The following is a 26629-nucleotide window of genomic DNA, read 5'->3' as shown; positions in this document are numbered from 1 at the left end:
AGTGGGAGAGCTTCAGCCTTTTAAAGAAAAAGCTAAGGGATAGCACCTAGGCCCTGAATTCAAGGCATGAGTACCTAAAGAACAGTGGGGTTGGTAAGGTTGGGGGTGGGGGGGAGGGTGTCACATTTATCAGGTTCTTCTTTTCCCTGCCTCAGTTTCCTTTCTACCTTATCGATGTGAATAATCTCCAGTAAATTATCTCAAGATCTTAAGTGTATCTTCCCTTCACCATTACCATCTTCCCCTCTCCTCCCCCCCCCCCCCCCCAATCTTGTAATCCAGGCTTGAGACACTGGAAAATAGTTTAGTTTAGATTTTCATTATTTGTGTGTGCCAGTACTAGGGCTTGAACTCAGATCCTGGTCCTGTCACTCACCCCCCACCATCCTCACTGCCTCTACACTTAAACTTTATGGTATAGGTTTTTTCATTTATTTATTTGTTTTGTTTATAAGGCCGCAGATTGCCAGAATTGGTATTTGTGCAGGGCTTAGCTAAGACACATCTTATTTGCCTGTAGAACTTTGAGAGGCTAGAGGGTCCTGCAGAATCAAGCCCTCCTGGGGGCTGGGTCTGCTGGCATCCTTTTTGGCTGAAGGCTGACCCTCTGCCCCCAGCCCCAACAACCCAAGGGCTGTGCTGAAGAGGTTGATGGGAGCATTGCCATTGGTGATTAGGGTTGACTTCAGGCCCAGTGACTGGAGCAGTTTTACCTGCAAGAAAGGGAGAGGAGAAGACAGTCAGACACTCCATACTTCCCACCCAGTCCTCATAGCCCTCCTTGAACCTGATCTGAAGAGATGACTCTCTTCTCCTCGTAGTGCCCTGCTTTCCTTCCTTCAGCTGGGCTCTGATAGCTCATCCCTGTAATCCTAGCTACGGAACCATGCTTGGAGACTTTTCTGCCTAACTGGCTTCCAACATTGACTCTCCAGATCTTAGTGACCTGAATCACTAGGACTACTGGCATTATCACCAAGGCCTAGCTGGGCAAAGAGGTCTGCATGTGTGTAAACAAAACATGTGTCCTGGAGGGAAAAAAAAAACAAAACAGGAAAATGGCTCCCCTAGGTACCAAAAAAGTGTTTGTGTGCATACATTCACACATACACTGCCAGGCACCTGTAATCCTAGCTACTTAGGAGGCTGAGATCTGAGGATCACGGTTCAAAGCCAGTCTAGGCAGAAAAGTCCCCGTGAGACTCTTATGTCTAATTAACCACTCAAAAATCAGAAGTGATACTGTGACTCAAGTGGTAGAGCGCTAGCCTTGACCACAGAGAGGCTCAAGCCCAGGGCCTAGGCTCAGGGACAGGGCCTAGCTCCTGAGTTCAAGCCCCATAACCAACAAAACAAAACAAAACAAAAACCCTTACGGATAGATACCTTTCTGGAAGGAAGACTCTGGCAGAAGCCAAGCTTTCTTTGAAGGAATGCTCAAACATCATCAAAGTTAATGAATGAACCACCTATGAGCTCTCTGGACCCAGGGGATAAAACTGTGCCACAGCAAGCATCACAGAATGGATTAGATGTCACAGCCGAGGGGAGCACCGAGCTAAAGGGGATCTGAGCCCAAACCCCATAAATATCCATGACGTTGGAGCACTCATGGTCCTGTGATCCCTGGGCATCCACCCTTACATCTGGGTATGCGCCATCTCTGATCTTTCCTTTGCTTTACTGGGAGTCTTCCATGGTCTCTACCTCAATATGTCCTAAAATTCTTTTCTGCAATTCCATCACTACTCAGTACCCAAGGGCCAGATGGAGACCTTCTCCCTGGAACATCATTGGTCCCAGTCTGTTCACATGAGCACTGAGCACTGAGCACAGACCAACATGGCCCCAGCAGCTCCCGCTCCCAGCAGAGTCCGGTGCAGTCCCTGAGGCTGACACATCAGGACATTGTGTTCAAGTGACACCTTCAGGCAGGGCAGTTCAGTTCCTACCCCTGACATCTTAGATATGGGGGGAGGGTGAGAATGTGTATATGTGTGTGTGTGTGTGTGTGTGTGTGTGTGTGTGTGGTCCTGGGGCTTGAACTCAGAACTTGGGTGCTGTCCATTAGCTTTTCTGCTTGAGACTAGCACCCTACCACTTGAGCCACAGCTCCTCTTCTGGTGCTTTGGTGGTTCATTGGAGGTTACGAGTCTCACAGACTATCCTGACCCATTTGACTTCAAACTGTGATCCTCACATCTCAGCCTCCTATGTAGCTAGGATTACAGGCGTGAACCACCAGTGTCTAGCTCTCTTCCTAGATGTCGAGTTTGCCTTTAAAGCTAGGCCTTTCCTGCCTCCTCCGACTCTCACCTGCATCTCGGGCCCAGCCACTGCCAGGTCCCTGATGGTGCTGGGGCCCAGGGCCTCGGTCATCTGCTTGAACTTCTTGGCTTCCACATCAGCCAACTGCTGGGCCTTCTTTACTTCCAGCTCTAGTTGGGCCTGAGCATAGACCAGTTCCAGCTCTCGAACTTTCTTTATTCTGTCAAGCTCAGCTTCCTGCAAGGGGAAAATCCAGCTGGCTTCAGATCATGTGCTTCTGGGGACTGGCCAGTGAGTTGCCAGAGCTAGCAGGTCCCCTGAGGAAACTGAGGCAGACGGCTTAGGGTTGGGAGCTTTTTCAATCTCTAGCCGAGCCTCAACATGGATGATACCTGGCCGAGGGTTTCAAATAAGGCCATGTCTGTAAAACACACGCAGTAGGGATGAGGGAAACGATCGTACCTTCAAGGAATGCCCTAAACACATTACCACAGGGCAACACCTACCCTTTGTGAGCCTAAGGATACGTAAATAGGGTGCGTGTTAGGGTGCGTGGTCTCTGACTTAATTTCAGGCCTCCCCAGCCATGGCCTTCCACGGAGGGCGTCTCCCCAACTCACTGTTTCAATGGCCAACGCCTCTGCCTTCAGCTTGGCCTGCAGCACAGAACCTTCCCCTTCGATCCGAGCTGCCTCTGCCCGGGACTCGGCCTCCGCTTTGGCATTGCCCGTGCTCTCCACTGCCACACTGGAGGGGAGACAGTCCTGTGAGGTCCAGGAGAACGCCCTGCCCACCTGGGGCTTTGATTTTCTCTATATGATGCGCTTCCCCCAGCCCCCCATCTCTCTCTCTCACACACACACACACACACACACACACAGCCTCTTTCCCCAGACTCTGCTTTGCCTGGCCAGGCTTTTTCTCTACTTCTCAACCCACCCACCTCATAGCCTCAAGCTCCAAGAGTTCCTTTCGGGCTTTTTCGGCTTCTGATTGGTCCAAGATCTTCTGTCTCTCCAGCCGTCCCCGGGCCTCCTGCTCTAGTCTCTGAGCCTCATGCCTGAAAGAGAGTGAGGACAGGTAAGATGCAGGCCTGAGGCCTTGAGCTGGGACAGGAGGCGCAAGGGTAGAGAATAGCACGCTATAAGGAATCAGGACAGACCTTCCCAGTCTCGCTTCCCACTCCCACAGGCATTCCAGAAGCAGCTCTATTCACAAGTCTATATGTGAGGACACAGGTTCACCCCCCCTCCTCCCATCCATACTTCTCCTGCTTTTACAGATGGCATCCACCAGTGGGGGGAAAAGCAAACAAGCAAGGATGACTTCAGACAGAGACAAGCATCTGGGTGAGCAGGTAACATGGGTACTATTGCAATTGGGAGAGGAAGAAAAGGGCCTGCCAAGGCTAAGACTCTAGAGCAGAGGAGAGAGAGGAGGCTGCTGTTGGAAATGCTCCAGGAAAGTGCTGGAATGGCTGATGTGAAAAAGGCTTAGGTAGGCTGGGAAGGTGGCTTAGTGGTAGAGTGCTTGCCTAGCATGCATGAAGTCTGGGTTCCCTTCTTCAGTACCATATACACAGAAAAAGCCGGAAGTGGTACTGTGGCTCAAGTGGCAGAGTGCTAGCCTTGAGCAAAAGAAGCTCAGGGACAGCGCCCAGGCCCTGAGTTCAAATCCCAGGACAGGCAAAGAAAAAAAAAAGATGGCTGCAGGGGACCGTTAGCAGACGCCATGTTATTGGAGCTTGGCAGTGGCTGAGTTGGATCCCTGGGGCCTCACTCACTTGGCTGCGGCCTCCTGGGAGTTGGTAGTGATCTCGATGGCCAGCTGGACACTGCGCTGTAGGGCATCTCGAGTCCTCTGGTCCACTGGCTCCACCGACTGCACGTCCACACTGCTGACCACCAGCCCGTTTTGGGGAAAGACAGCCCGGTCCCGGGGCCTGGGCAGGCCCATGCTGTCAGGGCCCTTGGCTTCAGAGGTCTCAAAGCCAAAGACCGCCATGCGGATAATGCGAGCTGAGTTCTTGTGGAAGTCATCGAAGGAGACGGAGGCCACGGCACCGCGCACGCGGGAGGCAATGGCCTTGCAGGCATCACCCACGAAGTCCGGCACTGAGAAGAGCTTGGTGGTCTCTCGAGGATCATTCCGGTCACTCACCTCAAAGTGCCTGGAAGAAGAGAGACCCAGGATGGGGAAGGCATTTCCCCCAGAAAACAATACTGTCTTAAGCTCTCCCTCTCTCCCTCCCTCCCTCCCTCCCTCTCTCTTTCTCTTTCTCTCTCTCTCTTTCTCTCTATCCTCTCTATTCTTTCCCTATTCCCTTTTTTGTTGTTCCAACTTGAACTCAAACCTCACAGCTTTTTTTTTTTCTTCTGCTCAAAGCTGGTGCTCTTCCACTTGAGCCACCGCTCTGCTTCCAGCTTTTTGGTGGTAAGTGGAGATAAGAGTCTCCTGGACTTTCCTGTTTGGACTGGCTTCCAACCATGATCCTCAGATCTCAGTCTCCTAAATAGCTAGGATTATAGGTGTGAGCCAGCAGCACCTGGCCCCCATCAATCTTTTTTTTTTTTTTTGTCAGTCATGGGGCTTGAACTCTGGGCCTGGGCGCTGCCCCTCAGCTCTTCAGCTCAAGGCTAGCGCTCTACCACTTGAGCCACAGCACCACTTCCGATTTTCTGAATAGTTTATTGGAGATAAGAGTCTCATGGTCTTTCCTGCCCAGGCTGGCTTTGAACTGTGATCCTCAGATCTCAGCCTCCTGAGTAGCTCTGATGACAGGCGTGAGCCACTGGCGCCCGGCCCATCATCAATCTTTTAAGAACTTCTTAGTGAAACTTTTGGTTGGACACATACAGGGAGTTTAGCTGGAGTAGTAACCTGTCAGAAGTCCTGGTACTAGGGGTGAGGTCACATCTTCCCTAGACTGTAAGCACAGGGCTTTGCTGCGGATCAGGGCACAGACTCTCTACCCCCCAAGCATCTCTCTTCCCCCAGGCTTTCTGGGGGCAGCGCCCAGCTTCGCAATCCTCACCAATTGTAGGCAAGCTGGAGCTGCAGCCTGGCGTGATCGGCCGTTTCAATGGTGATGACATCCGTGAAGAAGTCAGGCCCAAGCAGCAGGCAGAGAGCCCGGCGGGCGTGAGGACGTTTGGGTCGCCCAGCCGAGAGGGACAACATGGTGAACTGTTCCTCAGGACCTAAGGACACCAGCTCAGGTCCAAAGACCACCCTGCAGGGGTGGGGTAGGTGGGTGGGGAAAGAGAAGAGGTCAGACCCACGGACACTCACCACCCCTCCCGAGGCCCCCTGCCCGGCTGGCACCTCACCGGGCTTTCTTGGCTCTGTAGTCGTAAACCTGTACGGCTGCATTGTGGGGGACGCGGTAGCTGACCACACGGGTCTTGTTGCGGGGAGCTGAGGGCTGACGGGCCTTGGCTGAGTCCGTCTGGCCCCTGTCTGCCAGAGGGTCGTACCCCTTGTTCAGTAGCTCCTCCACCCCAGGGGGCAGCTCCTTCTCCCACAGGACCTCATCCTGGGTCAGCATGTAGGTGCTTCCAATCACAGCACGCACCTGGGGGACACAGCTGAGGTCATCAATGCATGAAAGACGGGGGGGGGGGTGGGGGGGGGAGGAAGAACTCCCACCATTCCAGGCAGAACTGGACCAGCAGTGCCATCGTTCATCCGGGTTAAAGGTGGCCTCTCTACAAAAGCAAGGCTGGCCTCTATCTCAGCTTGCTGTCCTCTCGCTCTGGCATCTGCTCACAGCTGCCTTGTCCCCTGTGTGACTGTTCCCTTATCTAGAAAATGCACGGGACAGCCAGTGGCTCATGCCTGTAGTCCCAGCTTTTCAGGAGGCTGAGATCTGAGCATCAAGGTTCAAAGCCAGTCCCAATTTATTGCCAAGCAGCCAGAAGTAGAGCTGTGGCTTAAGTGTCAGAGTACTAGCCTTCAACGAAAACACTTAGGGACAGGACCTCAGGGATAGGACCTCATTCGGCCTTGAGTTCAAGCACCAGGACTGGCACACATTCAAAAAAAAAAAAAGGAAAGAAAGAAAGAGGAGGGTACCACTGGCCTATGCTTGCAATCCTAGCTATTCAGTAGAGTAAGATCTGAAGATCAAGATTGTAAGCCAGTCTGGGCAGGAAGGTCCATGGGACTCTTATCTCTGATGTATCACAGAAAGAACGTGAAGCTGTGAGTCTTGTGGTAGAGCACTATTCTTGAGCAATAAGAAGGAGCTCATAGATAACGCCCAGGTCCAGAGTTCAAGCCCTGAGATCAGCAAAACAAAACAAAAACAAACAAACAAACAAAAACAGAGCTGGGCAGCACTAGTGGCTCAACGCCTGTAATCCTAGCCACTCAGGAGACTGAGATCTGAGGATCTCAGTTCAAAGCCAGCTTGGGCAGGAAAGTCCCTGAGACTCTTATCTCCAATAAACCACTAGAAAACCGGAAGTGGTGCTGTGGCTCAAGTGGTAGAGCGTTAGCCTTGAGCTGAAGAGCTGAGGGACAGCGCCCAGGCCCAGAGTTCAAGCCCCACAACCAACAACAACAAAAAAAGATAGGCATAGATAGCAAATGTTCTCTTGTCGGCGTAGCAGCAGGTGTGACCAATGAAGTTGAAGACCCCTCCACACCTCCATCCCATGCTCCCCTTTCAGGAAGTCACCATTGTGGTCCCACAGCAACAAAGGGCCCAGTCCTGAGCGTTACCTTTCCAGTCTTGACATCCTGCACGTAGATACCCTCGTTCTCATCCAGCGGGATGGCTTGCCGCTCCTCCACCACCTCCACCTTGGCAGATGGCACATATTCCAGGGGTCCACGGATGAGCCAGCGGTCCCCAGCCTGGCGGGACACCTTCTCCTCCTCCTCGCCCTCCTCCAGGGACTGCAGAGCCCGTAGCAGCAAGCCCTGCTGCTCTGACAGCACATATACATCCTGGATGCCTCGTTCCAGCCTCTCTCCCGGCTGCAGGAAAAAGGACTTCTCTCCCTAATAGGGAAGAAGAGGCTGCTTAGGAACTCACAGCCATTTGGGGGCTCCTGTGGAGGACAGGAGTCCCCGCTAGAGCACTGTGAGACTCGGCAGAAATTCTTCTGTTCAAAACACATTGTGAAAGGTTTCACAAACTATGATGACCAAGATCTGCAGACAAGAATTAACCTAAGCTAGGTGCTGATGGCTCACGCCTATAATCCTAGCTACTCTGGAGGCTGAGATCTGAGGATCGTAGTTCCAAGCCAGCCTGGGCAGGAAAGACTCTGAGACTCTTATCTCCAATAAACCACTACAAAACCAGAAGTGGCGCTGTGGCTCAAGTGATAGAGCACTCGCCTTGAGCTGAAGAGCACTGGGACAGGGCCCAGGCCGAGAGATCAAGCCCCACGACCAACAACAACAACAAAATTAACCTAAGCTGGTATGATGAATCACTCCTCTAGTACAGGTTTAGGAAGTAGAGGCAGGAAGATTATGAGTATAAGATGGCCAGCTGCACTGTTCACAATAGCCAGGATATGGAAACAACCCAGATGCCCCACCACAGATGAATGGACCCAAAAATTGTGGTATCTATACACAATGGAATATTATACAGCCATTCGAAAGGATAAAATAATGGCATTTGCAGGGAAATGGATGGAACTAGAAGAAATCATGTTGAGCGAGGTAAGCTAAGAGCAAAGAGACAAACAGCACATGGTCTCCCTGATAAGTGGATGTTAAATCCAAAATGTTAGGTGACATGACAAAATTAACAGGACTTAAGAAACAAAGGACTTCCACTCATCTGGTCAAACCACTACTAAATAACCCCATGCTGCTGATCACATATATGGTATATATGTGCACACCGGAGGGAAACCAGGAGGACGACACAGAACTAGAGGGAATCAGGGAAAAACATACACCAGCAGAACCCATCAGCTGCACTGGACATTGATCAAAATGAACTAAACAACTCAATGGCAGCGACGGGAGGGAGGGAACAAGTGGGAAAGAGGGAACAGCTGATGCTATGTAAAACAAAAGAAATGTTCATATCACCCAATGTGGAAGAAATAACTATCACAAAGCTCATAGAACTCATAAATGTTATAGACCGTGATAGACAATTTGCCCCATGAAAGTTAGAATGTGTCGGGGCTGGGAAGGTGGCTCAGTGGTAGAGCGCTTGCCTTGTATGCCTGAGGCCCTGGGTTCGATTCCTCAGCACCACATAAGCAAAAAGAAAAAAGCCGGAAGTGGCGCTGTGGCTCAAGTGGTAGAGCGCTAGCCTTGAGCTGAAGAGCTGAGGGACAACGCCCAGGCCCAGAGTTCAGGCCCCACGACCGGACCAAAAAAAAAAAGAAAGTTAGAATGTGTTTGGACTTTAACTGAGCATCACTATCCCACAATACTGTGAAATTTGGTACATTATGCAATCACTTAATCACAATAAAGAATTTGAAAAAAAAAAAAAAAAAAAAGGCCAGCTGCTAGTCAGACTGTCTTAAAAAAAAAAAAAAAACCCAAAAAGTCAAAATGAAAAAGAAGTTATTGACAATTGTTTAAGGTGATAGGTAGGCTAATTATTTGATCATTATGTTCTGTACATATGCATCGAATTATATTGCACTCCACCAATATGTACAATTAAGTGTTAATTTAAAAGACAGATATATAAGCTGGGGGCTGGGGGGCTCATGCTTGTAGTCCTACCTACTCAAGAGGTTGAGATGTGAGGATCACAGTTCAAGGCCAATCCAGGCAGGAAAGTCATGAGACTCAGCTCCAATTAACCATCAGAAAACCAGAAGTGGAGCTGTAAGCTTAGGGACAGTGCCCAGGCCCTGAGTTTAAGCTCCATGATCAACAAAAATAAATAAAAAATATGTGCACTCTATGTGTGTGTGTGTGTGTGCATGCGTGCCTGTGTGTGTGTGTGAATTAACCTACTATCCCTCTTCATCTCATTTTTTTCTTTTTTGTGCTGGTACTGGGAATTGAATTCAGGGCCTCCTGTTCACACTTGGCTTTTTTGCTCAAAGCTGGCATTCTACCACTTGAACCATACCTATACTTTTTTCTTTGTGCTTGTTCTAGGGCTTGAATTTAGGGCCCAAGCACTGTCCTAGAGCTTCTGTTTGCTCAAGACTAGGATTCTACCACTTGAGCCATAGCTCTGCTTCCAGCTTTTTTGGTAGTTTTAGTGGAGATGAGTCTCATAGACTTTCCTGCCTGGGCTGGTTTTGAACGATGATCCTCAGATTTCAGTCTCCTGAATAGTGGGGACTACAGGCATAAGCCACTGGCACCTGGCTCCACAACTATACTTCTGAGGCCGTTTTTTTCCATACTTTTCAACCCTTCTTAATCGAATCTACAGGCATAAAACCCATGGATCAGAAGAGATGAGTGTGTTTTTCACTGAGGTATAATCCACATATAAAATTTACCCAGAGTATACAAGTCAGTTGGTTTAGTATTTTCAGCATTGGACTATATAAGTCTACAATAGTTTGATCACCCTGAGAAAGAAACATTGTATCTAATAGCAGCCTCTGTCATTCATCATAACCTACCCACCGGGGCTGGGAAGATGGCTCAGTGGTAGAGCGCATGCCTTGCATGCCAGAGGCCCTGGATTCGATTCCTCAGCACCACATAAGCAAAAAGAAAAAAGCCGGAAGTGATGCTGTGGCTCAAGTGGTAGAGCGCTAGCCTTGAGCTGAAGAGCTGAGGGACAGCGCCCAGGCCCAGAGTTCAGACCCCATGACCGGACCCCAAATAAAAACAAACCTGCCCACCCTTACTACCCTGCTATCTCTCTAGGTTTATCTATTCTGGGCATTACATATAAATTACACACTCATGTTCTTTTTCTTTCTTTTCTTTTTCTTTTTTGGCCAGTTTTGGGGCTTGAACTCAGGGCCTGGGCACTGTCCCTGAGCTTCTTTTTGCTCAAGGCTAGCACTTTACCACTTGAGCACAGTACCATTTGGGCTTTTTCTCTTTATGTGGTACTGAGGAATCGAACCTAGGGTTTCATGCATGCTAGGCAAGCACTCTACCATGGAGCCACATTCCCAGCCCTTTAGTTCTTTTTACGGAGGAATAATATTCTATTTATGGTTATGCCACAACTTTGTCAGGTTGGAGCTTGAACTCAGGGCTGTCCCTGAGCTTTTTTGCTCAAGATTAATACTCAATCATTTAAAGCCACAGCGCCACTTTTGGTTTTTTGGTGATTAATTGGAGATAAAGTCTCACAGACTTTCCTGCCTGGGTTGGCTTCAAACTGTGATCCTCAGATCTCAGTCTTGGAAGTGGCGCTGTGGCTCAAGCTGTAAAGCACTCGCCTTGAGCTGAAGAGTGCAGGGACAGCACCCAGGCCCAGAGTTCAAGCCCCACGACCGACAAATAAAACAAAACAAAACAAAAGACAAAAGATCTCAGTCTCCTGAGTAGCTAGGATTACAGGTGTGAGCCACCGATACCCAGCTTCTGATACAACTTTTTATCCATTCAGTTGGTGGATATTTGGATATTTTGACATTTATTCTAGGGGAGGTGGTGCTGAGATTTGAACTCAGGACCTTGCATTTTTGCTCAACTTGGTTGCTTATGGCTGGTGCTCTACTACTTGAGTCAGACCTCCAGTTCTGCTTTTTGCTAGTTATTTTAGAGTTGAGAGTCTTGTGAACTTTTTCTGCCTGGGTTGGCCTTAAGCTTCCAGATCTTAGCCTCGTGAGTAGCTAGGATGACAGACGTGAACCACCATCTACTGTGTTGACTTTTTTGTTCTCTTGGGTTTTGTTTTATTTTTGTTGGTTGTGGGGCCTGAACTCTGGGCCTGGCACTGTTCCTAAGCTCTTCAGCTCAAGGCTAGTGCTCTACTACTTGAGCCACTTAGGGCTTGTTCTGCTTATGTGGTGCTGAGGAATCGAAGCCAGGGCCTCATACATGCAAGGCAAGCGCTCTACCACTGAGCCACCTTCCCAGCCCAGTCTCTTGGTTTTGCATATAAAATATGCCAAGAGGACAGCCGCAGGCCTCCATTTCCATATTGTCTAGGCTGTGTTCATGACATGACACCCGAGCTGAACCACTCATAGAAACCTAGAGGCTCACCAAGCTTAAATATTCTCTCCTACCTTTTGCAGAGACAGTTGGCTGTCTTGTGGTATTTCCACATACAGTTCCAGTGGAAGGGGGAGGTGGGGGGGGGTGGGGAGGGAAAGCTGTGAGAATTATTTTAAGCAAGCCAACAAAGGTTCCAGAATACTGAGAGCCAATTCTGGGTGTTCAGGCATAGGAGACCAGCAGGACCCCTTTCCCAAAAGAGGCAGCAGGTACTTGGGATCTGGGGTGGAGGGGTGGGGGGGGGCACCAGGGACAGGGCACAGAAAAACCAGGGAAGCAAACAGGACAGCGTCCCATCTACATAGACTTCAGTGCATAAAGGCACTGAAGGCATTTCCACATGGTGTATCTGGATTGCAAAGCAATTCAGGGTAAGAGCTCAGAAGGCCTCCTGCCACTTGGGGCCACGGCCTTGGCTAGCAGGCACACACGGAGGCTCTGGAAAGCTCACCTTGATGACCTTCTTTTGGCCCAGCTGGTTCTTGCCATCTGCTCCGATGGGATCAAGGACCACACAGTAGTGTTGGGGGCCCAGTGTGGTGATGGGCACCACCCCCAGCATCTCCTCGTTGACATCGGGCACGTGGGCCGCTGTGTCCTTCACCGTCACCAGCCATTCCTCCCCAGTGCGGCGGGCCACACCACGGAAGTCCAGGAAGCTCTGCCGAGCCCGGAGGTGCAGAGCTGTCTGCAGGAGACAGGGTATTAGAGGAGCCCGCCCTCCAACTTCCTGCTCACATTTCCTTGGGGATCTGGCCAATAAACACTCCCAGATCCGAGGGAGAATTTCTACCAACCCAGGAGGACAATTCGTTTGTATGTGGATGCCAGTCCTGAGGCTCGAATTCAGGGCCTCAGATTCTTACTTAACTTTTTTACCCAAGGCTGGGGGGACTCTACCACTTGAACCACACTTCTGCATTTCTGGCTTTTGGCTGTTTAGTTGGAGATGAAAGTCTCTTGATTGGTCTGCCTGGTCTGGCTTTGAACAACAGTCTTCAGATCTCAGCCTCTTGTTTTGTTTTGTTTTGTTTGCCAGTCCTGAGGCTTGAACTCAGGGCCTGGGCCCTGTCCCTGAGCTTCTTTTGTTCAAGACTAGCACTCTGCCACTTGAGCCAGAGCACCACTTGCGGCTTTTTCTGTGTATGTGGTACTGAAAACTCAGGGCTTCATGCATGCCAGGCAAGCACTGTACCACTAAGCCACATTCCCAGCCCCTCAACCTCCTTAGTAGTTAGGATTACAGGCATGAGCCACCAGCACCAGGCCTCAGGAGGACTTTTTAACCTTCACAGCTGCCCCAAGGTTCCTCTCAGATCATCTGGCTTCTGAATTCTCTCTAGTGACCCTAGAAATATAGCTTCACTTTCCTCCCACTGCTTACAGTGGATGGCTCACAATGGGAGGAAAAGCCCAGGGTCCCCTGACCCAGATCCCAGGGCACAAACCTTTTCTGTAAGGATGATAGCATCCACCAGATCCAGAACTTCCTCAAAGACTGCTGGGAGATAGGCACCCACTGAGCGGACCAGCCATTCTTCTCCTGGGCCAAGCAAAGGGTCAAAGGTTAGACAGACTCCTCAGTTGCCCATGCAACAGGGGACTAGTTGGTCCCTAGGCTTAAGGACTTTACAAGGTTCTTCGCTCCCTTTCTAGGAGGCCGGAGGAAAACTAACCCCTACCCCAGGAAAATCAAAAGAAGGTCTTCTAGAAGCTGGGTATAGGAACATACACCTGTAATCTAGTACTTAGAGAGCAGAGACGGGGGACCCTGAATTTGAGGTGTGAGACCAGCCTGGGCTACAGAGAGAGATCCTGTCCAAATATAAATAGATAAATGAAGACTAATAAATAAATAAAAAGGAGGAGGAGGAGGAGGAAAAGAAGAAGAAAAAAGAAGAAGAAGAAGAAGAAGAAGCAGCAGCAAACTAGGTTTGTAACTCTAGCTACTCAGGAGGCTGAGACCCTGAGAATTGTGATTTAAAACCAGTCCAGGCAGAAAAGTCCATGAGATTCTTTATCTCCAATTTACCATAAAAAAGCTGGAAAGTGGAGCTGTGGCTCAAGTAGTAGAAGGCCAGCCATGATCAGGAAAGCAGAAGAACAGAAGGCCAGGAGTTCAAGATCCAGTACACACACACACACACACACACACACACGCACACATGCACACACACACACGCACACATGCACACACACACACACACACACACACACACACACACACACACACACAGAGCAGCAGCAAACAGGCATATGGCTTAAGCTTGCAATCTAAGTTACTGGGTAGACAGAGATCTAGGCATCATGGTTCAGGCTAATACAGGCCTAAAGTTTGCCTGGCTTCATTTTAACCAATGGCTAGGTAGCGTGGTGTATGCCTGGCATAGGGGAAACACAGAATAACCATGGTGAAAAGGGGCTGAAGCCATAGCTAAGCAAGCCCTTTGCAAGTGTGAGGCCCTGAGTTCAAAGCCCAGGACAGACAGACAGACAGGCAGACAGACAGACTAGGAAAGGCCCCCCTGCCCCAGGCTTAGTGGGCTTCCCCTCTTTCCCACTTGCAGTGGCCCCACCTGTCACCCTCTCCTTGCCATCCCGGTCCCAGCATTCCTTGCGGGCCCTCAGCCGCAAGGCCTGGTTCTGCCTGATGACTGTTGCTTGAATGATCTCCACGACCTCCACTTCCTTCCGGGGGATGTACGTGCCTGGGAAGGGGAGGTGGGGAATGGAGCTGAGATCAGCGGTCAGAAGATGGCAGACCCAGAGCCGGAAAAGGGGGTGGGGAGAAGGAAGCCACAACCCTGACCAAGCCCCATGAGGAGATCATGTACCGGGTCCCTCAAACAGCCATTCATCTCCTGCCAACACCTTGTCTCCATTCTTATCCTCAAAGTCCAGCAAAGCCTTAAGGTGCAGGGCAGTGTTGGGCAGAATGACTTGCAGTGGGGTGATGTCCTAGGAAGAGAAGAAAAGGTTATAGGGTATTCAGTGTTGTCACTCCTGGGGGCCAAATCTGGTCCTCTGGCTGGGTGCTGGTAACCCAGGCTTGTAATCTCAGCTACCTAAGAAGCTGAGATCTGAGGATCTCACATTAAAGCCAGTCTGTCTGGGTGGACAAAGCCAAGAGACTTTCTTCAGCTAACCGATACAAAGCTAGAAGTGAAGTTATGGCTCAAATGGTAAAGTGCCAGCCCTAAATGAAGAAGAGTACAAGGCCCTGAGTTCAAGCATCAGCATCAGTACAGAGAAGAAAAACAAAGGAGAAAAAAAAAAAAGCACTGTATAGAGGGATAGGGGTACAGTGACTACTTCACATAGGCAGGCCCTGAGTTTGGTCCCCAAACCAGGAGGAAGGAAGGAAAGAAGAAAGAAGAAGGGGCTGGGAAGGTGGCCCCATGGTAGAGCGCTTGCCTTGCATGCCTGAGGCCCTGGGTTCAATTCCTCAGCACCACATAAGAAAAAAGAAAAAAGCCGGAAGTGGCGCTGTGGCTCAAATGGTAGAGCGCTAGCCTTGAGCTGAAGAGCTGAGGGACAGCGCCCAGGCCCAGAGTACAGGCCCACGACCGGACCCAAAAAAAAAAAAAAAGAAAAAAAGAAAGAAGAAGAAGGAGAAGAAGGTGGAGAAGGAGGAAAAGGAAAAAGAGGAGGAGGTAGAAAGAAGAAGAACCCTAGCTACATAGGAGGCAGTAGGAGGACCGAGAGTCAAGGCCAGCCTGGGAAAAAAGAAGAGACTTCATCTCAACCAATCATCAGATCTGGTGATGAATGTCTGTCTTCCTCCCCTCCCTCCTTCCCCCACCCCATCCCCCGCCCAACAGCACAAGCAAGGAGGCTGAGAGTTGAAGATTGAGATTTGAAGCCAGACCTGGCAGCAAAGTCTGTGAGACTCTTATCTTTAACTACCAAAAAGGCCAGAAGTGAAGCTGTGGCTCAAATAGTAGAGCACTAGCCTTGAACACAAAAGCTTAGGGACAGTTCCCAGGCCTTGAGTTCAAGCCCTAGAATGAGCACACACACACACACACACACACACACACACACACACACATCCACATCCAGGTGGCAAGACCAGCCAACAGTCCCCAGAGGAAGAACAAATCTCTTTGGGAGCTGCTGTAGGGTGATGGTGGGTAAGGAGGAAGAGGGTAATAGTCCTGTTTATTCCTAGTGAGAACCAGCCAGTGTCCTTCCCCAGCATTTCCCCTAGCCTGTTTGTTTTCTCCTCAGAAGGCAACAGAGAGCCCTAAGATGGGGTGGAGGCCCCCACCAAGTGGTAAGTCAGGTACCTTTTCCAGCACCTCCCCTGGGTACAGGGGAAAGGGGTCCTGGGCCAGCCGGATCTCTTGGTCAGCATGGCGAAGCCGTATTTGCCCTGTGACGTCAAACAGCACTGTACCCTGGGCATCCCGGGCCACGGGGTTGACCACCATGCAGTAGTGGCGGGGAGGGACAGTCACCATGCGCTTGGGAGCAAACAGAACCCTGTCGGAAGGTTAGAAAGGCCATGAGAGCTGGGCACTGGTGGCTCACAGCTATAATCCTAGCTACTCAGGAGGCAGAGATGTGAGGATCATGGTTGAAAGCCAACCTGGGCAGCAAAGGCCATGAGACTCTTATCGCCAACGAACCACCAGAAAGCCAGAAGTGGCGCTGTGGCTCAAAGTGGTAGAGTGCTCACCTTGAGCACAAAGAGGCTCAGGGACAGCACTCAGGCCTGGAGTGTATGTACCACAACTTCCTCCCCAAAGCAAGAAGACTTCCCCCCAGTCCCCCATTTTGGGAACAGAGAAGAGGAAACAAGGGACCCCACCAACCTCTCATTGTCTTGCCGGATATAAGTCTTTGGGCCAACTTCCACTCGGGACACATTGCTGTTCTGGTCCAGCACATGGATGTAATGGTATGGAGGGATGCGGATGATGGATTCATCAGTTGTCATGCTGAAGACCCTGGTAGCCCTGAGTACAATCAGGAAGAATGGCAGGCAGGTAGAGAATGAGCCCAACAAGATTAACACAGAAAGCCAGGCACTTGGAGCTCATGCTTGTAATCCTAGCTACTCAGGAGGCTGAGATCTGAGGATCCTGGTTCAAAGCCAGCCTTGAGCAGGAAAGTCCTTGAGACTCTTTTTTTTTTTTTTTGCCAGTCCTGGGGCTTGAACTCAGGGCCTGGGCACTGTCCCTGAGCTTCTTTAGCTCAAGGTTAGGACTCTATCACTTGAGCCACAGTCCCAATTCCAGCCTTTTCTGTTTATGTGGTGTGGAGGAATGGAACCCAGGGCTTCATGCATTCTAGGCAAGCGCTCTACCACTGAGCCACATTCCCAGCCTCACTCTCTTCTCACACTGACTGTAGCCCCAGACAGAGCTTTAGATAAAGGTTCCCAGGCTAGAACTTCAAGCTGGTAAAGTTAGTCCATGGAAGAAGGCGGCTCTGACAGGCTGGTAGATCCCAAGGGCTTGTCTGTAATCCAGGGCTAGCCCATGGCCAAAAGGTTATTTTCATAATTGTCAGGTCGCTGGAGGAAGTAGGCAGCTGGGGGGAAATGTCAGGCTGTGAGGGAAAAACAGGTTACTGCCAAGAGAGACCGCGTCCCTATCAAAAACACTATTCTTCCAGTGCACTGGCCTAAGACGCTCAAACTGACAAAACAAGCTATGCACCACAAGTTCCCACTCACTGTAAGTTCTGCTTTTACCCCGCCTATAAAATCTCTGCTGTGCCCAAGCACCGGTGGCTCAGGCCTGTCATCCTAGCTACTCAGGAGGCTGAGATCTGAGGATCAAGGGTCAAAGCCAGCCCAGGGGCAGGAAAGAATCCTTGAGACTCTTAGCTCCAATTAGCCACTCAGAAAACTGGAAGTGGTGCTGTGGCTCCAGTGGTAGAATGCTGAGCTGAAGAGCTGAGGGACAGCGCCCAGGCCCAGAATTCAAGCTCCAGAGTGACCACTCTGATCCCCCCCAGGGAGTTCACCTGGGAGCGTACCCCTATAAACTTTCCTGTCAATCTTTTTATTCCTCTCTGCATGGTCCTCTTTTCACCTAAAACCTTACAATAATCTTTGTCTGCACTCTTCTCCCTGTGCATGAAGTAGTCCTGGGATGAGGGGTAAGTTATGGAAGGAATCTTAGACAAAAGTGATGCTTCCAGAAATTCAGCCAGATTAGTACCTAGGAAACCATTCCAGTCCTTTCCTTCCTAGTCCTCTCTTTGGTCCGTTGTTCTGCTTGGTTCCCTGTTGTGAGCAGAGGCAAGGGTAGGGATGGGGAGGAAAGGAAAACTGGGAAATGATTTTTTAATCCCTCCCCAACCATCCAATCTATCATGGACTCCAGGGTAGTTTCATCCAGTGCTTGGCTTGTTCAGGAATTTTACGCATATGCACACACACAAACATTTGTCTCTACAGTCAGCACCCTTTGGACTTTGCACATGATATCTCTCTTTTTTTGTTTTGGTCGGTCATGGGGCCTGAACTCTGGGCCTGGGCGCTGTCCCTCAGCTCTTCAGCTCAAGGCTAGCGCTCTACCACTTGAGCCACAGTGCCCACTTCTGGCTTTTTCTGCTTATGTGGTGCCGAGGAATGGAACCCAGGGCCTCATGCATGCAAGGCAAGCACTCTACCACTGAGCCACCTGCCCAGCCCCCATGCACATGATCTCTTAAGTCAAACAAAGGCTAAGGAATTGAACTCAGAACTTTTATTCAGAAATTATGGTCAGACCTCTCTTTTCTTCTCCTTTTCCTTCTTCACTTGGACATTAGTGGCTCATGCTGTAGTCCTAGCTACTCAGGAGGCTGAGTGAGATCTGAAGATCAGGTTAAAGCCACCCCAGGGCTGGGAAGGTGGCTCAGTGGTAGAGCGCTTGCCTTGCATGCATGAGGCCCTGGGTTCAATTCCTCAGCACCACATAAGCAGAAAAAGCCAGAAGTGGTGCTGTGGCTCAAGTGGTAGAGCGTTAGCCTTGAGCTGAAGAGCTGAGGGACAGTGCCTAGGCCCAGAGTTCAGGCCCCACAATAAACCAAAAAACAAAAAACAGGCTAGCACTCTCTACCGTATGAACCACAGGTCCACTTCTGGCTTTTTGTGGTTAATTGGAGAAGAGAGTCTCACCCACTTTCTTCCTAGGGATGGTTTCAAATCAGGATCCTCTGATCTCAGGCACGAGCCACTGGCACCTGCTTCAGAAATTGATTTTTTACACCTTCTAATTCTGTCTTTTTATAATTAACTTCAAGAATTAGGAGACCCCTCCCCCCCCAAAAAAAACCTCAAAATGTTAGGGGACCAGCAATAGAAAATTTGCCTGTATTTCCATGGGTCAAAATTGGCAAGAGCTAAGCAGGAATTTGCCCCCCCCTTAGATAGCACACTGATTTGTTGCTCTCCTCCACCCCCTATTATTTACACTCAGGCCACAGAACTAGTGTCTGGCCTTAATTTTAATTTAAGTAGTCAGGTGGCTGATGGATCCTGTACTGAAAAGTGTAGTTCCACTTAGATGACACCCAGATAGGGACAATAGTCATTCATGGCCACACAGAGAGTTCACGGTACTATATCAGCACTGGATTCAAGCTGCCTGGGATTATCGACAGCTGTGATATGCAGTTTCATACCTTGTTTCCTTCCTCTCCTTTTGAACTAAGTTACTCTAAGGTCTCAGAGGAATTCTGCTAGTCATTCTTTTATATCTTGTAACTTTGTATGGAATCTCAACTTGATCCTTTTCCCTGGGTCCCTTTCACTTGAAGTTAATGTCCCTAAATTGTAGGAAGGTGGTTTTTGTCAACTTCAGTGTTCCTTTTCCAGTCTTTGAAAACCAAGGGGGGCCTCCTCTCTAAATTCCTGCTCTCCTCCCCACTCTAGCCCAGGGCTTCTTTCTTTCCTCTATGTCTCAGCTTGGTTTCTCTTTCCTATTTACTCCATGGTATGAAATGAGATATCAGTTTCTGGACAGTCTCCAAGGCTAGGGCTGCCTGGTCAGTGGCTCAAACATTTCTTCAATGAGTGACCGTAGCTGAGTTCCTAGATCACGTACCTGTCTGGAGGACTACAAACCAGAATGGATAGCAGTGTCTTACTCTGCATTATGAGGACATACCTATACATATGCATATATATATACATCCATATATATGTATAATATATAATATAATATATATATGGCGTTCATAGCAGCCCAGCACCCATGGTTCACTCCTGTAATCCTAGCTACTCAAGAGACTGAGATTTGAAGATCAAAGTTCAAAACTAGCTTGGTCAGGAAAGTGGGTGACACTCTAACTCTAAGGACTAAAAAAAAACAAACCAAAACAAAACCCCAGAATGTGGAGTTGTGGCTCGCGTGGTAAGTTCTAGCCTCCAAGGCAAAAGCTAAGTGAGAACATGCAGCCCCAAGTTAAAGCCTCAGTACACTCCAAAAACAAACAACAAAACAAAACAAAAGCCAGACACCAGTGGCTCAAGCTTGCAACCCTAGGTACTCAGGAAGCCGAGATCTGAGGATCAGGTTTGGAAGCCAGCCTGGGCAGGAAAGTCTGTGAGACTCTTACCTCCAGTTAATCACCAAGAAAAAGAAACAACTGGAAATGGAGCTGTGGCTCAAGTGATAGAGCACTAGCCGTAAGCAAAAGAAGCTCAGGGACAGTTCATAAGCCTTATGTTCAAGGCCCAGGACGAGCATACACACATGCACACTCAGAACACAGCCTGCCATATGACAGTATATGCTGTGCTATTGTTGGGTGGGGCAGTGTCTGAGGCTCCTCTTTCCTTCCTGACCAGCACCTGGCATCGTGGCTTAGCCCTCACTTGTTTACTGACCAAGAGGATGACAAATATATATATCACCTCAGCTTTAGGGTAGAGGTACAGTTAAGCAGCAGCTTCCCACAGCCAAGGAAAGCTTTTCCCAGTGGCTCCTGTGCCAGCTTCTCTGCAGAGTGGAATTCTAGCCAGGAAATGGAGGAAGCGAGAGGAAGGGCTCAGCTGCAGGCAGAGGTACAGGCCAGGCTCTGAGGCCCCGGCAGGAAAGAGGTGAACTCCAGAAGGCCCTAGGAGGCTGGAAGCAGGCTCTGAGAGGCGCTCCCATTGGCTCCTTATTGGACAAAGTCCTACTCCCCACTGCCAAGGCCTCTCCACCATCTGCCACCCCAGCTGGGCCCAGTCAGGGGGCTGAGAGCCTAGCCCAGCTCAGTGACTCAGCGAGTCATCTATGGCTGATCCCTCCGGGCTTCTGCCTTGTTTTGTGTGTGTGTGTGTGTGTGTGTGTGTGTGTGTCCCCTTCACTGGGGCTTGAACTCAGGACCTGAGCACTGTCTCTTAGCTTTTTCTGCTCAAGGCTGGTATTCCACTACTTGAATTCCACATCCATTTTCTGGCTGTTTAGATCTTCCTGTTCGAGCCAGCTTCAAACTCCAATCCTCATGTCTCAAGCCTCCTGAGTAGCTAGGATTTTACAGGCATGAGCCTCTATTCTCTGGTTCTTCCTGCCTTGTTGTAAGACTGAGACTCTGCTTTAGTACAAGTATCTTTTTTTTTTTTTCTTTTTTTAAATCAGTCATGGGGCTTGAACTCAGGGCCTGGGTGCTGTCCCTGAGCTCTTTTGCTCAAGAATTATGACTTTGAGGTCTGAGAAGGTAGCTCAGTGGTAGAGCGCTTGCCTTGCATTCATAAGACCCTGGGTTCGATTCCTCAGCACCACATAAGCAGGAAAAGCTGGAAGTGGTGCTGTGGCTCAAGTGATAGGTGTTAGCCTTGAGCTGAAGAGCTGAGGGACAGCGCCCTGGCCCAGAGTTCAGGCCCCATGACCGGACCCAAAAAACAAAAAAAACAAAAAACAAGAATTATGACTTCGAGCCACAGCTCCACTTCTGGTTTTCTGATGGTTCAATAGAGATAAGAGTGTCACAGACTCTCTTGCCCAGGCTGGTTTTGAACAGTGATCTTCTGATCTCAGCCTCCTTGAGTAGCTAGGATTACAGGTGTGAGCCACCAGCACTTGGCTTAGTACGCAGATCTTGTCTCACTTCCCTGAACACCCCCAGTGTACCCTAAAGCAGGGCCTTCCATGGAGTTTACTTACCAAATTCCTTCAGAGCAGGTCTTGCTCCTACATTCACCTACACTCTGACAAGTGTAACACAGACTTTTATGGCTTACTACATGACGTGCAAAGTTAGAGATGACTACTTCCAGTATGTTAGGGTTCTTCAAAAGTTAGAAAGTTGTGTTGACCTTTGAAAGGCCTCACCCAACAATGAGATTTTGTGTGTGTGTGTGTGTGTGTGTGTGCGTGTGTGTGTGTGTGTGTGTGTGTGTGTGTCGTGGGGCTTGAACTCTGGGCCTGAGTACTGTCCCTCAGCTCTTCAGCTCAAGGCAAGTGTTCTACCACTTGAACCACAGTGCCACTTCCAGTTTTCTGGTGGTTAATTGGAGAGAAGAGTCTCACAGACTTTCCTGCCCAAGCTGGCTTTGAACAGTGATCCTCAGATCTCAGCCTCCTGAGTAGCTGGGATTACAGGCGTGGGCCACTGGGGCCCAACAGCAGTGAGATTCTTTTCTCCAATAACCAGCACAAAGCTAGACATAGAAGCATGGCTCAAGTGGGAGAGCACCAGCCTTGAGTGAAAAAACTGAGAGGGCTGGGAATGTGGCTTAGTGGTAGAGTGCTTGCCTAGTATGCATGAAGCCCTGGGTTCGATTCCTCAGTACCACATACACTGAAAAAGGTAGAAGTGGTACTGTGGCTCAAGTGGTAGAGTGCTAGCCTTGAGCAAAAGAAGCTCAGAGACAGTGCCCATGTCAAATCCTAAGACTGGCACACATATACAAAAATAACCTCAAAACTTTCACTTCAAAGTAATGAGTCATGAATCACTATGGATCAGAAATCTTTCAAGGTCATCTGTGCGTGGCTGGCACAGTTCATGTGAAACTGGCAATTCCAAAGTGACATGGCTGCATGTGCTCTGCTGTGAGCAGCAGGGCACCTCTGGGAAGCTTGCTAGTGATGCAGAATCTCGCCAGAGCTTAGAAATGAATCGACCTTCTCACCCAATTCACTGAGGATTTGGGTGCATTCAAAGGCAAGCAAGGCCAAGGCTACAGCAGCCACTCTCAACCTGGGCTGGACATTAGTGGCACCCAGAGATCTCTCTCTCTCTTTTTTTGTCAGTCATGGGGCTTGAACTCTGGGCCTGGGCGCTGTCCCTCAGCTCTTCAGCTCAAGGCTAGCAGGCACTCTACCACTTGAGCCACAAGGCTAGCAGGCACTCTACCACTTGAGCCACAGCACCACTTCCGGTTTTCTGGTGGTTCATTGGAGATAAGAGTCTCATGGCCTTTCCTGCCCGGGCTGCCTTTGAACCAAGATCCTTAGATCTCAGGCTCCTGAGTAGCTAGGATAAAGGCATGAGCTATCAGTGCCTGGTACAGAGGTCTCTTAAAGCCACTCACCTCTGGGGATTTTTTTTTTTGGGGGGGGGAGTGGAGTTGGTCATGGGGCTTGAACTCAGGGCCTGGGCACTGTCCCTGAGCGCTTCTGTTCAAGGCGAGCACTCTACCACTTTAAGCCACAGTACCACTGCCAGTTTTCTGGTGGTTAAACAGAGAAAAGTCTCTCAGTTAACTGGTAGAGCACTAGCCTTGAGTAAAAAAGCTCAGGGACAGAAGCCAGGCCCTATGTTCAAGCTTTAGGACCAACACACATATATTAAAAAAAAAATTTTAAAAAGCCCCAGCATTACTACAACAGCAACATTGGGTAGGAGTCATGGCTCAAATGCTCTTTAAGGGAAGATTTCACTCATTCTCCTCCACCTCCCGTGGCCCAGCTCCAGGCCACACCATCCTGTCCCCACCCCTGCCACTAGATCAACACCAACCTTAGGTTTAAGAGCAGATATGTGAAGTTTTAGATGCTCTCTTCAATGAGGTTGTCTTTCACTGATTTATTTATTTATTTTTTTATGCTGCTCCTGGGGCTTGAACTCAGGGCCTGAGTCCCCCCCTCCCCCCCCCCCCCCACCCAAGGCTAGGGCTCTATCACTTGAGCCACAGCTCCACTTCTGGCTTTTTTAATGATTAATTGGAGATCAGAGTCTGTCAAACTTCCCTGCCTGGCTTTGAACTGAAATCCTCAGATCTCGGCCTCCTGAGTAGCTAGGGATTACAGGTGTGAGCTACAAGCATCCAGAGTGTCTTTCACTGGCTTGAGATTAAATATTCTAATACTGTTTGGAGGATGAGTCAAATGGCTCAGGAACTTCCAAGGGTTTGCAGCTTCCTGGTTTTTCATAACCACTTCCTGCTTTAGATGATTATTACTGAGAATTGACATTCTGTCAGATGTAATTCACTTTCTGTTTTTCAGCAGCAATTTTGAGAGAGGGGCACCCTAGCAGTCTGCTCCTCCTAGCTCCCCTGGGTGCTAGTGAAAGTCCATCATTGAAAGTGAGAGTGTGTGTATGTGTGTGTGTGTGTGTGTGTGTGTGTGTGTGTGTGTGTACTGAGGCTTGAACTCAGGATGTCCCTCAGCTCTTTTGCTCAGTCTACTGCCCTACCACTTGAGTCATAGCTCCACTTCTAGCTTTTTGGTGGTTAATTGGAGAAAAGTCCCAGGGACTTTCCTGCCTGGGCTAGCTTCCAACTTCAATCCTCAAATCTCATTCTGCTGAGTAGCTAGGATTAAAGGTGTGAGCCACTGGCACCTGGCTTAGAAAGTTAGGATTTCTTAAGACTGGAAGTCATCCAGGAATCCAGCTTCCGGAACCACTGAAAAACCAAAAGATCTGGCTGCAAACCTTTTCTGTATCTCTTTCCCTCTCTCCTTCCTTCCTTCCTTTTTTTCTAAGATAACGAATCTCTATCTCTGCTGGAATGTGGTTCATACTTGTAATACTACCACTCAGAAAGCAGGGGGGGAGAGATGGGAGGAGGGGGACAGAGAGAGAGAGAGAGAGAGAGAGAGAGAGAGAGAGAGAGATTCTTGCTATATTGCCCCAGCTAGCCTTGATTTCCTATATTCAAATGGTAATCCTGAAGGTCTTCCAAGCCTGGCTTGGACGGCGATGTTATTTTCCAGACCTCAGCCAATGCTGGCTGGGTCAAGGTTTGCAGGGGAGCCAGACACCAGTGGCTCACGCCTGTAATTCTAGCTACTCAAGAGGTTGAGATCTGAGGATTGCAGTTCAAAGCCAGCCCAGGCAGGAACATCCATGAGACTCTTATCTCCAATTAGCCACCAGAAAACCAGTGGCTCAAGTGGTAGAGTGCTTGTCTTGAGCTGAAGAGCTCAGGGACAGTGCCCAGGCCCAGAGTTCAAACCCCACAACCAACCAAAAAAGGTTTTCAGGAGACGCTGAAACTTGTGTTTGAGGCAAGGGCCCTCCCATGAACAGCTCCCACTTGCCTTGAACTTAATCTACACCCAGTGAAGGATTAGGTGTCCTTAAACAATTCATTTTATGCTCCTTCAAGCCCAGAAGGTACAAAAATTGCTCTGTCACCGAAGTTTGGGCTGGGCCATCCTGACCAGAGGAGACAGAATGGCTTCTTGGGCTAAATCGTCGACATTGAACAAGGCCTTAGGGCTCTGGGTAGGGCTAGTATTGCCCAGGAGACAGAGTCAATAGCAGTTCAAAGGTGGGTGTTTTCTGCAATCTGAACCAACACCCAGACTCTACTAACCCAGAACCTGGGAGAGCAAAACCAAACAGGGAGCTCCCTGGCTAACTATGGCCCTAAAGGAGAGCTGTCCTGTCCAAATGGCTCCACCCAAGGGTAGGGCAAATGCTTTGTATGCCAAAGGCAGACACCGGCAGGAATTCCCAGAGATCTACCAGGCATCCATTTGACCAGCAAGCCTTTCCCCCACCTCCCCAGGGTCCACTCAGACAGGGAGTAAAATACACCAGGGAATCTTCTGCCTCAATTACCAGCTCCACTCCAATGTCACAGCTCAAAATCACTAAGTCCTGCTGGAAGGTCCGACCAAGCTTTCTCTTCTTCATTTCTCCTCCCCAGAAGAAAAGAGCCTGGTTTACCACTCAGTGAGGCCTTCTTCACCACAGCTCTGCTAGACTTCCCACCCACAAGCCAGGAGCCTGCAGCTCACATCTGTAATCCTAGCTACTCAGAAAGCTGAGATATGAAGATTGTGGTTTGAAGCCATCCAGGGCAGAAAAGTCTGTAGAAAAAGTCCTGAGACTCTTATCTCCGACTCAGAAAAAGCCGGACATGGTGCTGTGGCTCAAGTGGTAGAAAGCTAGCCTTGAGCACAAAGAGGCTCAGGGACAGCACCAGGCCCTAAGTTCAAGCTTTAGGACCAACACACATACACATACACAAAAGACTTCCCATAGCATCTGTTAAGGCCCACGGTCAGCCCTGCCCTGCCCAGGATACCAGGAAAACCTAGACTTTTGGCAGAGTTAGCGAATCTCAATGGGGATGATTCATTCACATTCTAGCAGCTCAAGGGGAAAAGCCAGAGGTCAGCTCTCTAGATGATGATATCAAGTGGTCAGGGAGTAGAGCCAAGAACCAATCAAGCTTCAAGATGGAGTCTGAATGCACCCAGTAGAGCTCCCCTCTTCTTAGGGTGCTAGGGAATGGAACCCAGGAACTCAGAGTTGCTAAGCAAATGCTCCACTTTATGAGCCACACCCCCAGCCCACACCATTACTGGAAGACGAACGGTCTAGCTCTGTTGCCCAGAAATCCTGGAGATCCTCAGCCTCTGGGGTGGCTGAGACTGCAAATACGTGCCATAATGCCAGACAAAGTCCTCTCTCTGACTTCTGTGGGGGGGCCCTGTGCCAGAGGCCAGAGATTTGGGGAGTGTGAACGCAATGTTCACTTCAAAACCCAGAAAACCTCACGGAAGGAAAGTGAAACCTCTTAACAGCAAAGCCTCCTCCCTCCTTTCTTCCCCATGCCTGGGCAGAAGCAAGTCCCGAGGAAGCAAAGCAGGGCTAGACGCAGCTTTGGGGGGGCATCGAATGACCGTACTCACATCTATAAGCAGGAAGGCTGTTGCACTTCTCCAGACAAGAAAACTCCTGCACTAGCACAGAGGATCACTACCCGGCAGGGCGGGGCCGGCAGGGCGGGGCTTAGGTATTTAAAGGGCCCTTGCAGCTGGGCTGTCTCAGTGGGTGAAGCACCATAGCCAATTCCATGCCTAGGAATTTCTGCCACAGAGCCAGCTGGCAC

General features: G+C 49.6%; 1 protein-coding gene across 2 annotated transcripts; it reads right to left on the bottom strand.

Annotated features, from left to right (window-relative positions):
* Nucleotides 1-418: 418 nt before the first annotated feature.
* On the bottom strand, nucleotides 419-26504 carry LOC122096232 (major vault protein). 2 transcript variants are annotated; one of them, XM_042666688.1, is made up of 15 exons: nucleotides 26430-26504; nucleotides 16224-16367; nucleotides 15696-15891; nucleotides 14241-14364; nucleotides 13983-14114; nucleotides 12855-12949; nucleotides 11858-12094; nucleotides 6994-7275; nucleotides 5598-5842; nucleotides 5303-5500; nucleotides 4052-4438; nucleotides 3204-3328; nucleotides 2889-3007; nucleotides 2317-2505; nucleotides 419-713 (listed from the first exon to the last, which is right to left on the bottom strand). In XM_042666688.1, coding segments are annotated over exons 1-15 (2682 nt in total). In that variant the 5' UTR covers nucleotides 26432-26504; the 3' UTR covers nucleotides 419-506. The 2 variants fall into 2 exon arrangements, with proteins under 2 accessions (XP_042522622.1, XP_042522621.1); XM_042666687.1 differs by having other exon boundaries at nucleotides 2889-3015; nucleotides 3212-3328.
* Nucleotides 26505-26629: the final 125 nt, after the last annotated feature.

Source organism: Dipodomys spectabilis, unplaced genomic scaffold (assembly GCF_019054845.1).
Source record: "Dipodomys spectabilis isolate Male_0828 unplaced genomic scaffold, ASM1905484v1 ptg000366l, whole genome shotgun sequence".
NCBI classification, from domain to species: domain Eukaryota; kingdom Metazoa; phylum Chordata; class Mammalia; order Rodentia; family Heteromyidae; genus Dipodomys; species Dipodomys spectabilis.
Note: the sequence above shows the minus strand (reverse complement) of the source record. Positions and strands in the feature narration are given on the sequence as shown.

Coding starts and splice junctions, on each gene's coding strand:
- LOC122096232 (XM_042666688.1), bottom strand. Junction 15,892..16,223: donor ATCCGGCAAGACAATGAGAG/GTTGGTGGGGTC, acceptor ACCTTCCGACAG/GGTTCTGTTTGCTCCCAAGC. Junction 12,095..12,854: donor CTATCATCCTTACAGAAAAG/GTTTGTGCCCTG, acceptor TGTCTCCTGCAG/ACAGCTCTGCACCTCCGGGC.